Source organism: Pterocles gutturalis, unplaced genomic scaffold (assembly GCF_000699245.1).
Source record: "Pterocles gutturalis isolate BGI_N339 unplaced genomic scaffold, ASM69924v1 scaffold22837, whole genome shotgun sequence".
NCBI lineage: Eukaryota > Metazoa > Chordata > Aves > Pterocliformes > Pteroclidae > Pterocles > Pterocles gutturalis.
The window spans coordinates 1-12,230 of NW_010113393.1; the positions used below are offsets into that span (position 1 = coordinate 1).

A 12,230-nucleotide genomic window follows, 5' to 3' on the forward strand; every position below is an offset into this window, starting at 1 on the left:
TTCCGCCATCTCCCTCAGCACCTGTGGGTTCTCTCCACCCATTTCTTCTCCCAGCACATCAGTGACATCTCAGTATCAGACCTTCTCAAAAGGGCAGCTTCTGCAATGTATTTAACCACATACTTCAGACTAGAGCAGAAGTTTCCACTGTGGCAAATGCCACACTGCAACCGTCACTGCTTCAACAGATTTGCGGAGAGATCAAGGAGGGAATATGGCCTTTACAGAGGAACTGATGGAGGCATTTATTTAGAATAGGTTTTTTTGTAATCACCCCCTGAGGAACATAATGACGTCCTAGGGCTATCCCTGCCCTAACCTCAGCATTTCACTCTGTTCCCCCCTGGCTTTTCACAGTAGCCCCTACCAGCAGGGAATCGGCTAAGTGTGGACAACACAGCAACATCACTAGGTTTTAGGACTGGCTCACCAACCAGCGAAGAACAGGGACTTGCTGTTTCAGACCACCTGTGTATTCAGCCTGTTCACCAATAAATTAGGCTTGATTTTCTTGGGAGGCGCTTTCTTTTGAAGCCACAGGAACTAAAAGTACACTCAAAAAAATCAATGAAAGCTGCGATTCTGCACACACTACCAAGCTTCATGCATCAGAGAAACACACTGTGCAAATTAATTTGGACACTTATACCATGCTTATTTAACTCCCTTTTCTACAGATATCTTCTCACAAGGACTGGGTTGGCATCCTTTATGGTCCCTGAGTGCACTTAAGTTCTGCATATTTCCAAAAGTGCTATCACTGCTTTACTTAAAAAGTGGTCATCAAGTTCTTTTTTTCTGTCATTCCAACATCTTAAGAACATTGCAACAGCCTTCCCCACAGAGAAGATAGACTGATGCAACTGGAGACAAGGAGCCGAAAGTCACATTCAAGGGGGCACACGTTGAGGCCTGCAATGATGGACCACAAAGCCCTGGGGACCAATCCCAGGCAGCGCAGAGGGAGGTGGAGTACTACAGCAGTTTTCTGATAGCTGGATTTTCCCCACCATTTTGCAAAGCAATCAACAGCTTGGAGCTGCGGACTGGAAAACAAGAAGAAAAACCTGCCTCAATAGTTATTTTGTCTCTTCCAATCCCCAAATGGTATATTCCCCCTGCTGAAGGTATATTAGGTGTTCCACTGCTTGGCCCAGCAAGAGAAGCAATCTGACATTTGGTACCCTTTCCAAAACACTTTGGATTACAGCACCATTATCAACACATCCATTTTTAAATGCTGGACTATGGCTAGTCCCAGGAACACCATTGCTTCCCAGAGCAGTTCCGAACAACACAAAGAACTGAGAGCATCACATCTGGTGAGCAGCTCTGGAGCAGGATTTCACTTGTACTGGCTGCCTGCTGCACTATCCCTCAGCAGCTCTCCTTGCCAGGACTGAGTGGGAAACAAAGTTTTCAGGTTGAAATCTGAATTTAAGGTGAATAAATTCAATAGACTTGGATATAAAAACAAAACCAAAAAAACCCAACAACAGCAACAAAAATCCCCCCAAAACCCCCAAACTGATGTAATTTGGGGTTGTTCTATGAGTACTTAAAGGAGATTAAATGAAAATATTCAAGTCAGTTTAATAACAATCAACTCCAAAGAAAAAGTCAGCAGTTCTGTTAGAATACTAAAATAAAATGCTTCAGCTTCTCCCCAATAAACAGTCAAAAAACTTCAAATTTTCTCTTCAATTTTTCCCTCCCTTATTCACTTCACCCACTCCTTTTTGTGCAAACTATCAGTCTGCTCAAAACTCACTTTTTCTTCTGCAAATGTACCATTTCCAAGATGAATTGAAATCTCATTTCAAACTTCAAGCTTCCAGAAAAGCAAAGTATTCAAGACACCACTTCTGAACTAAAAGCAATCCTACATCCATAACAATATACACTTCTTTTGAAAGACAGTCAGACTATAAGGAGATCATCCATGAAGAGCAGTGAGGACTGGGATTCTGATCCATGGTGCAGAGATAAGGGTGGCCTTGCCCAGGACACAGGAGAAGGATGTTAACCAGCCCACTGGCATGTGCAGCATGGTTTCCAACTTGCAATGTTTTGGAAGCACCAAGAAGGACTTGGATGCCACCCAGTTCTGTGCCACTCGAGTTTTAATTGTATAGAAATGCAAATGCTAATTTTTTCCCATGTTTTACAGGTTCAGCACATGGTGCATCAGGCTGGTTTACCACCACTCCGGCAGGGCACCTTTAGAAGATGAAGGAATGTGCAGCCAAAGCCTCCCGTGCACTCACGAGCACGCTGGATGCTGAGCAGACACTTGCATTTCTTCTGCTTGCAGTTTCGAGCAGCAGTCATCACAGCACTAATACACATTAGAAAACATAATCTAAAATAAGCAAAGATGGGCAAACTAAGTTAGAATTTATGGAACTTGGGGGGGGGGGAGGGGTACAAATACCTGTGTTCCTATGTTCCTGGGGTTCACACCATGAGATTTTTTGCATTGCAGAAATCTTTGAACCAACACAGCACAACTCCACTGAAAGCAGGTTCTACCAACCTTTGCTGTCAACTGCCCTTCTCAGAAAATCCAGGTTCTGCTGAAGGCAGAAAACATTTCTTTGCTCTGATTACAGGGACTTCCAACTAGAGCCAGTGGAAAGGGTCATTGGTTCCTGTACCAGACATTCTGTGTGATAGTATTTCAGTCTGACTTACCTCTACACCACAGTTTTAGGAAGTGTCACAAATGGTCTCACCTGATTCCAAGGGGGAAGATTTTTAATACTTTTCATTGATGTGGACATGAAAAAGATTCTTGTTGATGCCAGTTTCCTACAGCAACCATTGCCATGGTAATAAATAATTTATTGTCCCATCAGACAACAGCTGAATATAAAGAACGAGTTTATTATGTGAAAGAAAGCATGACAAACGCACAAGCCCACTCCTTCTGAAACATGCTATCAAGCACCAAAATACTGTTGACTGTTTTATTGCAGGGGCTTTGGGAAGTCACTAAAATAATCAACAGACAAGTGCTCTCTAATGTTGATGAAAGCAAACTGTCCTCCAATTCACAGATGCAGAGATCAAGTGTGTCCTAAGCTTCTGTATGCAGTAACCATCGTGGGAGGAACCTAGAGACAATCTCCTCCCCTCCAAGCCCCCTTGGATCTTAAGAGAAATATTTTCTTCTCAAGGACAAAATGCACCATTAATTCCCTAAGTTATTCCTAAATAACTCAGAGGACTCATTACTGAGCCAAGGTATTTTAAATAACCTAGTTAACCCCATCTTCATGATTAGAAGAGCTTTGGATAGGCTCCAGGTCTGACCCCGACTTCACTTCTCCTAGATAACGTGAGATTAACTCACACAAATCTTATTTATCTCTTGTACCTTCTTGCTGAGCGATTTCGTATCTTGCTGCCAAAACAGAAGCAGAGATGAAGGCATCTGGACAAAATTTTCCTCACACAAAGGCCCAGGCTCTCTTTCAAGCAGGATTTTCTTTATGATCTTGACTTTGCAAAGGCTGGGTATAAAGTAGTTTTGAAGAGAAGACCCCAGAATGAGACTATGTTTTAGGCAGCAATTGAGCCAAAAACAATCATGCTGGCAACAACCAAACACATTTAGGCAAGTTACTTCCTCTGCTTGAGTGCAGCGGCTTCCAATGTTTCTTGTGAAACCCCAACAGGAATGGATCTCTCTCTCCAGTTCAAAACAAGTCCTTACAGATGTTTAAATGAACAGAAAAACACCACAGCTCTCACAACATAGGAGCTGAGGCATCCAGACACCATAATAGTACGTGCTACCTGCTTTACAAGATCACCTCCAACCCACAGCTCCAGCAGCAGTGACTCCAGGTGCTCTGCACACCAAGTTAGAGAGCTTAGGGACCTACATGTCGGGAGGGAGATGGCAAGACTGATCCCAAACCCAATCCCAAACTGGAAGGGTATGGCCACCTGGCAACCAGCCAAAGTAGCAGTCACCCACTTTTAGAAGACTGCAGACACAGGAATAATTTTTCCTTCCAGGGTCAATCACACTGCTCTCTAAAGCAAAACTGAAGTTTTAAGCCACCCACAATAAATTAATTTACAAACTATCTGTCTTTCCTACAGATCAGGGAACCAGAGAGTCTCCTGGATGGTTCATCAAGATCCCACAGCTGTGAGTTTGGACACGCCTGCAAAGACACAGAGTATTTACCACCATCCTCTCTGTACAGCCTCCTCCTCCCAGGAAGCAGGGAACCAAGATCCCAAAGGCCACTGATGAGTTTCCTAGAGACTTAATCTTGGTGTATGCACAGGTTAAAGAGGCAAAGGGCAAAACTGCACACAGAATGAGTTTTCCTTATCACCAAACAGTTCCCTTCCACTCAAAGAAGGGTGAATACGGTACCAAGCCCTTGTTTCATCACAAGACAGCCTAAACTACAACTTGGTTATCAAGCTATATACCATCTCTGTAATTTTGCAGTTTTCAGATGTCTACATACCCATTTTCCCAGTAATCGGGAATTTTCTAAGAACTAGTTGTGCATCCTAAATCTTTCCTTCCTTTCTCCCCTTCCGCATCCTCCCCCTCTACCCTGTCTCCAACAGCATGTTTTCCTTTTGTTTTCTTCTTCTTAACCAAGATCATCGAGATAGTTATTCTGGGACAGCCATTAGCAAAAGTAATTTAAAGGATGAACCAGAAAAAAGGTTTTGTTTTTTTTTAAACCAATTAAATCACTTCCAATAGCATGCAGGGAGACCAAAAGCAAAACATCCAAACTCTCAAGTCCTTACACAGCAAAACCTTTAACAGACACAAGTGCACATATCCTACATGTGCCGCTCTTATTCCCCTACCAAACTTCTGAGATTCAGATGAAACTGGAATGTTTAGCAAGAGAGAGGCAACAAACATCTCTTGCACCAAGTCCTGATGTAGTACTAAGTCCCTTTGGAAGCAAAACCATAGCAAGAACTGAGAATGAGAGCCACGCTGTCTTACAGCAGGATGCATTTAGCAGCAATACACTGATGCCATCCCCAAAAGCACAAGTTGCTCTTGCTGCCTCGTAATCCAAGGAATTTTGATGGAGCTGGATTGACACCCCCTGGCCATCTATGGTATTGCGCCTTAGCACAGTCAAAGTTTACTTACTTCTGTAACCTGGAAATAAACCCGTCATCACATGAAAAACAGCCAACAAAAACCCTTTGCGCTCTGCAGTGGTGCCTGGACAAATGTTAAATACACATCTCTAAATGGAACACAATACTAGTCAGGCAAATAAAAACAAAGGTACGCCTCAGAGTTTCCACCCCATCGATTTGTCAACTGCTTAACTGCAGAGGCTTGCTCTGGACACACCTTGGATTCCAAACGCCCAGCTGGTCTATCCTCCTTACTCTCTTCATTGCTCCAAAACTACCAGGATTAGGGCTGCAAGGGAGGACCTACCCCATTTCCAGCCTCTCCAGAGGGTGCTGCACCTTTGGAAGATGAAGACACAACCAGCTTAGTCATCAGCTGGTTGAAACCTTAGCTTTGCAGATAAATCCTTGTAAGGATTAGAAAGTGCACAGAACTGTCAGTTACCAGCTCTAAGGCAAGGGAAATTTTCAGAACCATCAGCCCAATTGTTTGCAGCTGCCATACCCCAATGGTTTCACACAGAACAGCTGCTTGAAAATGATGCAGGCAGGCAACTCGGAGGACAGTGTGACCCAGCTGTCATGACATCAGAGCAGAACCGAAGTTGTACCCTTGCTACCAGGCTTGCTGTCTGACATTGAAACAGACTTGCAGAATCTCAATGTCAGTGAGATGGAAGAAGGAACAAAACGTTCTTGAAATCTTCCTCCTCCTCCTGCCGCCAGGTTTTCCCTTAGCTCCGCTCCTGCAACAGGTCTCTGGTGCACTGAAAGGATGGACACAGGCAATACCAACCTTACAGGTACATTGGGGGGTGGTGACAGGTTTCCAATGCCTCCGCTCCCTGTACCCAAACAGTGCCAACAAGATACTCAGCTGGCTCTTTGACCCTAACCCAGGGCTCCTGCTTCAACTTCTGGAAAGACTGGGACAAAGATACATGTAGGACCTTGCACAATCAAAACCCATCTGGCTCCTTGTGTTGTTCTACACCCCAAAAGCTCAGCAGACCGGCACCCACCTGAGATGCAATAGACCTTCATTCACATCCCTCCTTTGCCTGATTCAAAGCCTGCCTGCTTATAGTAACATCCGTACTGGTTAAAAACTTACACTTCAGCCCAATTCAGTGGCTTGTGTGAGTGCAGACAGTGCACAAGTGTTGGCATTTATTTTCACAGCATCTCAGAAATTAAATAAAAGCCCAGCTGTACAAATTATTAAAACAGTGATTCACTGTCAGTTAAAACCCTCTGAAGTCTGGAAGCCTCCCACTGCTGCTCTTCTGCCTCCAGCTCTCCAAAGACAGAACATGTTTTTCCAGCTTTGTCAATCCCCTACACCTCCAGACAACACTGCAATCCCAATGCAATCCCCAAACAGACAGGACTGAAACATATGGACCTAAAAAAAAAAAAAAATCGGTAACAATAGATGCTTTTCAGAACACTGTAACCTTTTAGGTTGTCTTCCTCCTCCACTAGAAATCTGCTTTCAACAAACAGCATTTTATCCTTAACCACCACCCTTAGCTACCTAAGGTCTCTCTCAACAAACACCACAGCACAGGTATTTGGTAAAGGAGATGTATATTTATTCACTTTACAAAGAGGGTGGTATTTAGTTGCAACAGCTCCATTTATAGACAAATATATTATTGTACATTATAGTGGTGAATGGCTCAAACCTTTTACCTTGTTTTGCTCTTAAAAATGTTTGCACCACTTCAGCTTCTATTAGCTGAGCAAATAGCTGTCCTTGTTCTGCCACTGAGAGATTAAAAATCTGTAATAAAGGTATAGCTGTGCGCTATTTATTCACAAGCATTCACCTTCTTATTTCCCTGTGTTACTCGCCTCTCTCCACCCAATTCAACAGTCTATCCTCTTATATACAGCCTCCATTAAAACAAAATTAGAAGCCAGTGATAATTCTAATGTCCTTTTGAAGCACAAGAAAAGTCATTGATTTATACATATAAAAGTTGTGAGTTCAAATTTGTTAAAAAAAGAAAAAGCCATTTTTAAGTCAGGGTGGCATTTAGATATTGCCAAGGCATGGCTAAACCAATGGAGGATGGGGGGAAGAAAAGAATTTCAGTAGAGAATTTAAATATTACAAAAATATTTTTTTCTGTTTCTTTTTTTTTAAAAATGCAGCAGGATGCCCACTTGCTACTGCTAACTGAAGCATGGAAAGAAGGTATAGACTGGTTGTTTTTGATCCTTGAATATTTGAAACAAATTCCATGTAATGCTGAACCAAGTTTACCACACAAACAGCGGTGGCAGATTTATTCACTTGAGATACAAATGCATGTCCACACGACAGGCATAATCTGACCATGAGGTGGAAGAAATGTTTCTATAAGTAAGCGCAGGGAAATAGGTCAAGAGAAGGCTGGCATGGTTAAACATTCTGGATTCAGAAATGCACAGTGTCCCACATGTGCCGCTGCACACAGGCCGTGCACATCTGCACTCCCTATATGCAAATATGGCACCTTTCAGCAAGATGATCCAGAATTAGAGTTTGGTGGCCCACTTGTTAAAACTGTTAAAATTATTCTTTCGTGCTGTTATTCTTCTTCACTTTCATTTTCTGGTTCCAAATCAGAATCACCATTGATTTCCTTTTCAACAGTCATTTCTTGTTCATCAGATTGCTCCTCTTTTTCTTCATCTTCATCCCAGTTTTCCTGGGGAAAAAATAAACAGGAATGTTTGAACCTTGGACAGTCACACCACTTCTGTTACAAGCAAACGGGAGAAGATCTGATCCAACTCCACTTACATCAGAGTCTTTATCTGCCATCATCTCATCATCTGATCCTTCCTCCCCTGAGGATTCTGCAAAAGAAAATAATCTCTCGGTCTGGAGAATAGACTTTAAACTGTCATTGTGCATACAAAGCCCAACCCCACATGTTGCTAAGTCTCCAAACTGTGCTATTTCAATTCCAAAACTAATTCTACCTGAAGGTTACATTGATCAACACGAATTAGGAACAAGTTACGATTATACAATATGAAGGTGCAGTAGAAAAAAAGGACAAATTGGAAATGTACATGCACATACACTGACATGCACCACAACCTAGATGTCCTGCTGACTCAAGCGTGAAAGTGCCTTCACTGTATCTACCGTAGCAGAAGGGCAGCTAACACCAGGGATTTGAGGTTGCCAGTTAAGTTAAGCAGCATGCTGAACTTCCAAGTAACCAATTCCTTAATTTGCGAAGCAGGAATAAAAGAGAAGGAAAGGAAATAAAAGGAGGGAAAGGGAAGGACCAACTAAAAGATGCATGCATCATTAACCCCTGACCTTCTTGCCATGGACTTCCACAAAAAGCTCTCTACTTGCAGACTGCACACTAACAGATAAGCACAGGAACATGGTGAACAGCCACCAAGTATGGGCTGTCACGTGAACTCAGGAGCTGAGCTCCACCTAGCATACAACACTTACCATCCTCATATACCAGCTTTGCAGTCTGATTAACCTCAGTTACATCCTGAACTGCTTCCGATGCTGCAACCTGAATGGAATTTGCAGATTAGCCTTAGGTGCAATCATATATACCAACCTTAGAAGCCAACAAAACTCACAACAGTGTAAATCCAGTCTACATCAAGTTTAACACCGATTCATTAATTTACAGTAGTAGTTCAACAGCCAAACAAGTACGAAGGACAAAGTAAAATTTTAGATGCATGTGCTCTGAAGTGGTCCAGTACCTCCTATTTACTTCCCTTTAAAACTCTATGGGTTAGCAGACACATTTGGCAGGAAAAAATTGTGTAATGTTTCCAGCAAGCATGGATTGACTAGACAGTTAAAGAGTACTGCTTTGAGTGATATGAGCATAGTTATACAGCAGCTGTATAAAGTTCCCAATGACGTGTCCCATCAGTTGTAATCACAACTGGAAGTTAAGTCTACAAACAATACTTCTTCTACACATCCCATATTTAGTTGGAACTCACCTGGGTGACAAGAATGAAGAGTCTTCCATGCAGACGGGAAAGCTTTTGCAAAGTTTTTACTCTGCTCTCCATTAACTGGTATAGCATTCCCAGCTGAGGAATAAGGTCTGGCAACTTGGGAGAAGAGAGGGATGACGAACAATGAAGCTGTTAACCACCACATCACAAATGCCTTATTTTTAAAAATTTTAAACTACCTTTGTACATTTGGGGCAAGCAATCCTTGCTCACATTGTTCTAGACAGAAGCGGGAGCTGAGGGTTCACAGGAACCACCTGCAGCCTGATCAATTAACATTTAGCCATGCTGAGAGACATTATCTACTTTCAGAACATGGCAATCCTTATACTACTTTTCCTTTCCACAGTCACTGCCATAAGCAGGTGTCGAAGCACTATTCAGAAAGCTGTGTAAATGGGAACTGAATATACATCAGTGTATGAATGCAGCCTCAGCAATGTGTGTAAGTTCTGACGCATAGCAATCCTATAATAAATGGGAGAAAGAACTAACAGTGATAAAATGCCTTTTTCTTAACCAAGCAAGAGTATTTTATCCATCACTTGTAAGGCAAGGCTGGACTTCAGTCCAGAAGCTACTACATTACTTACTAACCTGTCAACTTTGGCACACCTATAAATCTAGCCATGTCCAAGACAGTCTCAAGATAAGCATTACAACAGCAAAGCAAATTTATTTCTGTAAGACTTAGCAAAACAACCTAGATTACTCTTTGACAGTAATTTTGTTCCCTAACTCTCACAAGTATGAAATAACTTACCTTGGTTTGACTTTGGGATGACTATAATTGCCTCGTGAATAAGACAATTTCTAACTGATGTGCATCAATTTGGTGAAAGTGGCAGAAGTATAGCCCTCTGTATGTGTGCACACGCCTGCAGGGCTACGATCTCAGTGGCATCAGAGAGACATGATGGGATGGCTTCTAAGACTGGAGTGTTGGAATGGACAGATACAGGCTCTTTAGGAAGGACAGGCAGAGGAGACGAGGAGGGGGAGTTGCCCTCTATTGTCAGTAACCAGCAGGGTGTGCGGAGCTCTGCCTGGGAAGGGATGAGGAGCCAAACGAGAGCTTGTGGTTCAAGAGAAAAGGGAGGGCAGGGACAGGGGACATTATAGTGGGGGTCTGCTACAGGTCACAGGATCAGGAAGACTGAGCAGATGAGGCCCTCTATGGACAGATAGGAGCAGCCTCATATTCACAAGCTCTGGTCCTCATGGAGGACTTCAACCACCCTGATATCTGTTGGAGAGACAACATAGCAGGGCATAAGGAAGCCAGGAGGTTCCTAGAATGAGCTGATTATAACTTCCTTCTCCAACTCATAGAGAAGCCAACGAGGAGTGGTGCTATGGCAGACCTTGTTCTCACCAACAAGGAAGGGCTGGTGGGGAATGTGAAACTCAAGGGAAGCCTTGGCTGCAATGACCATGAAATGATAGATTTCTCTTGAACTTAAGGCAGTGAGGAGGACGCACAGCAAACTCACTGCCCTGGACTTCAGGAAAGCAGATTTTGGCCTCTTCAGGGATCTGCTTGGAGAGTCCCATGGAATAAAGCCATGGAGGGAAGAGGGACCCAAGAAAGCTGGCTAATATTCAAGGATCAGCTCCTTCAACCTCAGGACCGATGCATCCCAACAAAGAGGAAGTCAGGCAAAAACACCAGGAGGCCTGCATGGATGAACAAGGAGCTCCTAGATAAACTCAAACGCAAAAAGGAAGCCTACAGAGGGTGGAAGCACAGCCAGGTAGCCTGGGAGGAATACAAAAAATTGTCCGAGCAGCCAGGGATCAGGTTAGGAAAGCCCTGACAGAATTTAATCTGTCCAGGGACTAGAAGGGCAACAAGAAAAGCTTCTAGAGGTAAATTAGTGATAAGAGGAAGACTAGGGAAAATGTGGGACCCCTCCACAAGGTAACAGGAGACCTCATTACCTGGGATATGGAGAAGTTTGAGGTACTCAACAACTTTTTTGCCTCGGTCTTCACCTGCAAGTGCTCAAGTCACACCACTGAAGTCACAGAAGGGAAAGGCAGGGACTGGGAGAATGAAGAACTGCCCACTGCAGGAGAAGATCAGGTTGGAGACCATCTAAGGAACCTGAAGATGCGCAAGTCCATGGGACCTGATAAGATGCATCTGCAGGTTCTGAAGGAACTGGCAGACATAGTTGCCAAACCATTATCCATCATATTTGAGAAGTCATGGCAGTCTGGTGAAGTTCCCACAGACTGGAAAATGGGGAAACATAACCCCCATTTTTATAAAGGGAAATAAGGAAGACACTGGAAACTACAGGCTGGTCAGTCTCACCTCTGTACCCAGCAAGATCATGGAGCAAATCCTCCTGGAAACCATACTAAAGCACATAGAAAATAAGGAGGTGATTGGCAACAGCCAACATGGCTTCACTAAGGACAAATTGTGCCTGACAAATTTGGTACCCTTCTACAATGGGGTTACACCATTGGTGGATAACAGAAGAGCAACCGACATCATCTACCTGGACTTGTGCAAAGCCTTTTGGATATTCTTGTCTCTAAATTGGAAAGACATGGATTTGATGGAAGGACTACTCGCTGGATAAGGAACTCAAAGAGTTGCAGTCAACGGCTCAATGTCCAATTAGAGACCGGTGACAAGTGGCATTCTGCAGGGATCAGTATTGGGACCAGCGTTGTTTAACATCTTTGTCAGCGACATGGACAGTGGGATTGAGTGCACCCTCACCAACTTTGCTGATGACACTAAGCTGCGTGGTGTGGTCGACACGCTGGAGGGAAGGGATACCATCCAGAGGTACCTGGACAAGCCAGAGAGGTGGGCCCATGCCAACCTCATGAAGTTCAACAAGGCCAAGTGCAAGGTCCTGCGCATGGGTCAGGGCAGCCCCCCCAGCACAAATACAGGCTGGGAGGAGAATGGATTGAGAGCAGCCCTGACGAGAAGCACTTGAGGATGTCGGCTGATGAGAAGCTGAACATGAGCCCGTAGTGTGCACTTGCAGCCCAGAAGGCCAACTGTGTCCTGGGCTGCATCAAAATGGATGTTAAGTCCAGGTGGCAACCGGTCACCA

At 43.7% G+C, this 12,230-nt stretch overlaps 1 protein-coding gene across 1 annotated transcript; it reads right to left on the reverse strand.

The window, feature by feature from the left end:
• Window positions 1-7,132: 7,132 nt before the first annotated feature.
• On the reverse strand, window positions 7,133-9,268 carry LOC104462521 (WD repeat-containing protein 43-like). Its single transcript, XM_010074487.1, has 4 exons — window positions 9,130-9,268; window positions 8,612-8,681; window positions 7,937-7,992; window positions 7,133-7,841 (listed from the first exon to the last, which is right to left on the reverse strand). The coding sequence occupies exons 1-4, from the start codon at window positions 9,214-9,216 to the stop codon at window positions 7,722-7,724; spliced, it is 333 nt and encodes a 110-aa protein (XP_010072789.1). The 5' UTR covers window positions 9,217-9,268; the 3' UTR covers window positions 7,133-7,721.
• Window positions 9,269-12,230: the final 2,962 nt, after the last annotated feature.

What these genes read in the sequence shown, in the direction of transcription:
- LOC104462521 (XM_010074487.1), bottom strand. Translation starts at nt 9,216, where the DNA reads ATGCTATACCAGTTAATGGAGAGCAGAGTAAAAACTTTGCAAAAGCTT. An exon ending in TCTTCATTCTTGTCACCCAG is followed by an intron (nt 8,682 to 9,129) that starts GTGAGTTCCAAC and finishes AATTCCATTCAG; the next exon opens with GTTGCAGCATCGGAAGCAGT. An exon ending in TGGCAGATAAAGACTCTGAT is followed by an intron (nt 7,842 to 7,936) that starts GTAAGTGGAGTT and finishes TTTTTTCCCCAG; the next exon opens with GAAAACTGGGATGAAGATGA.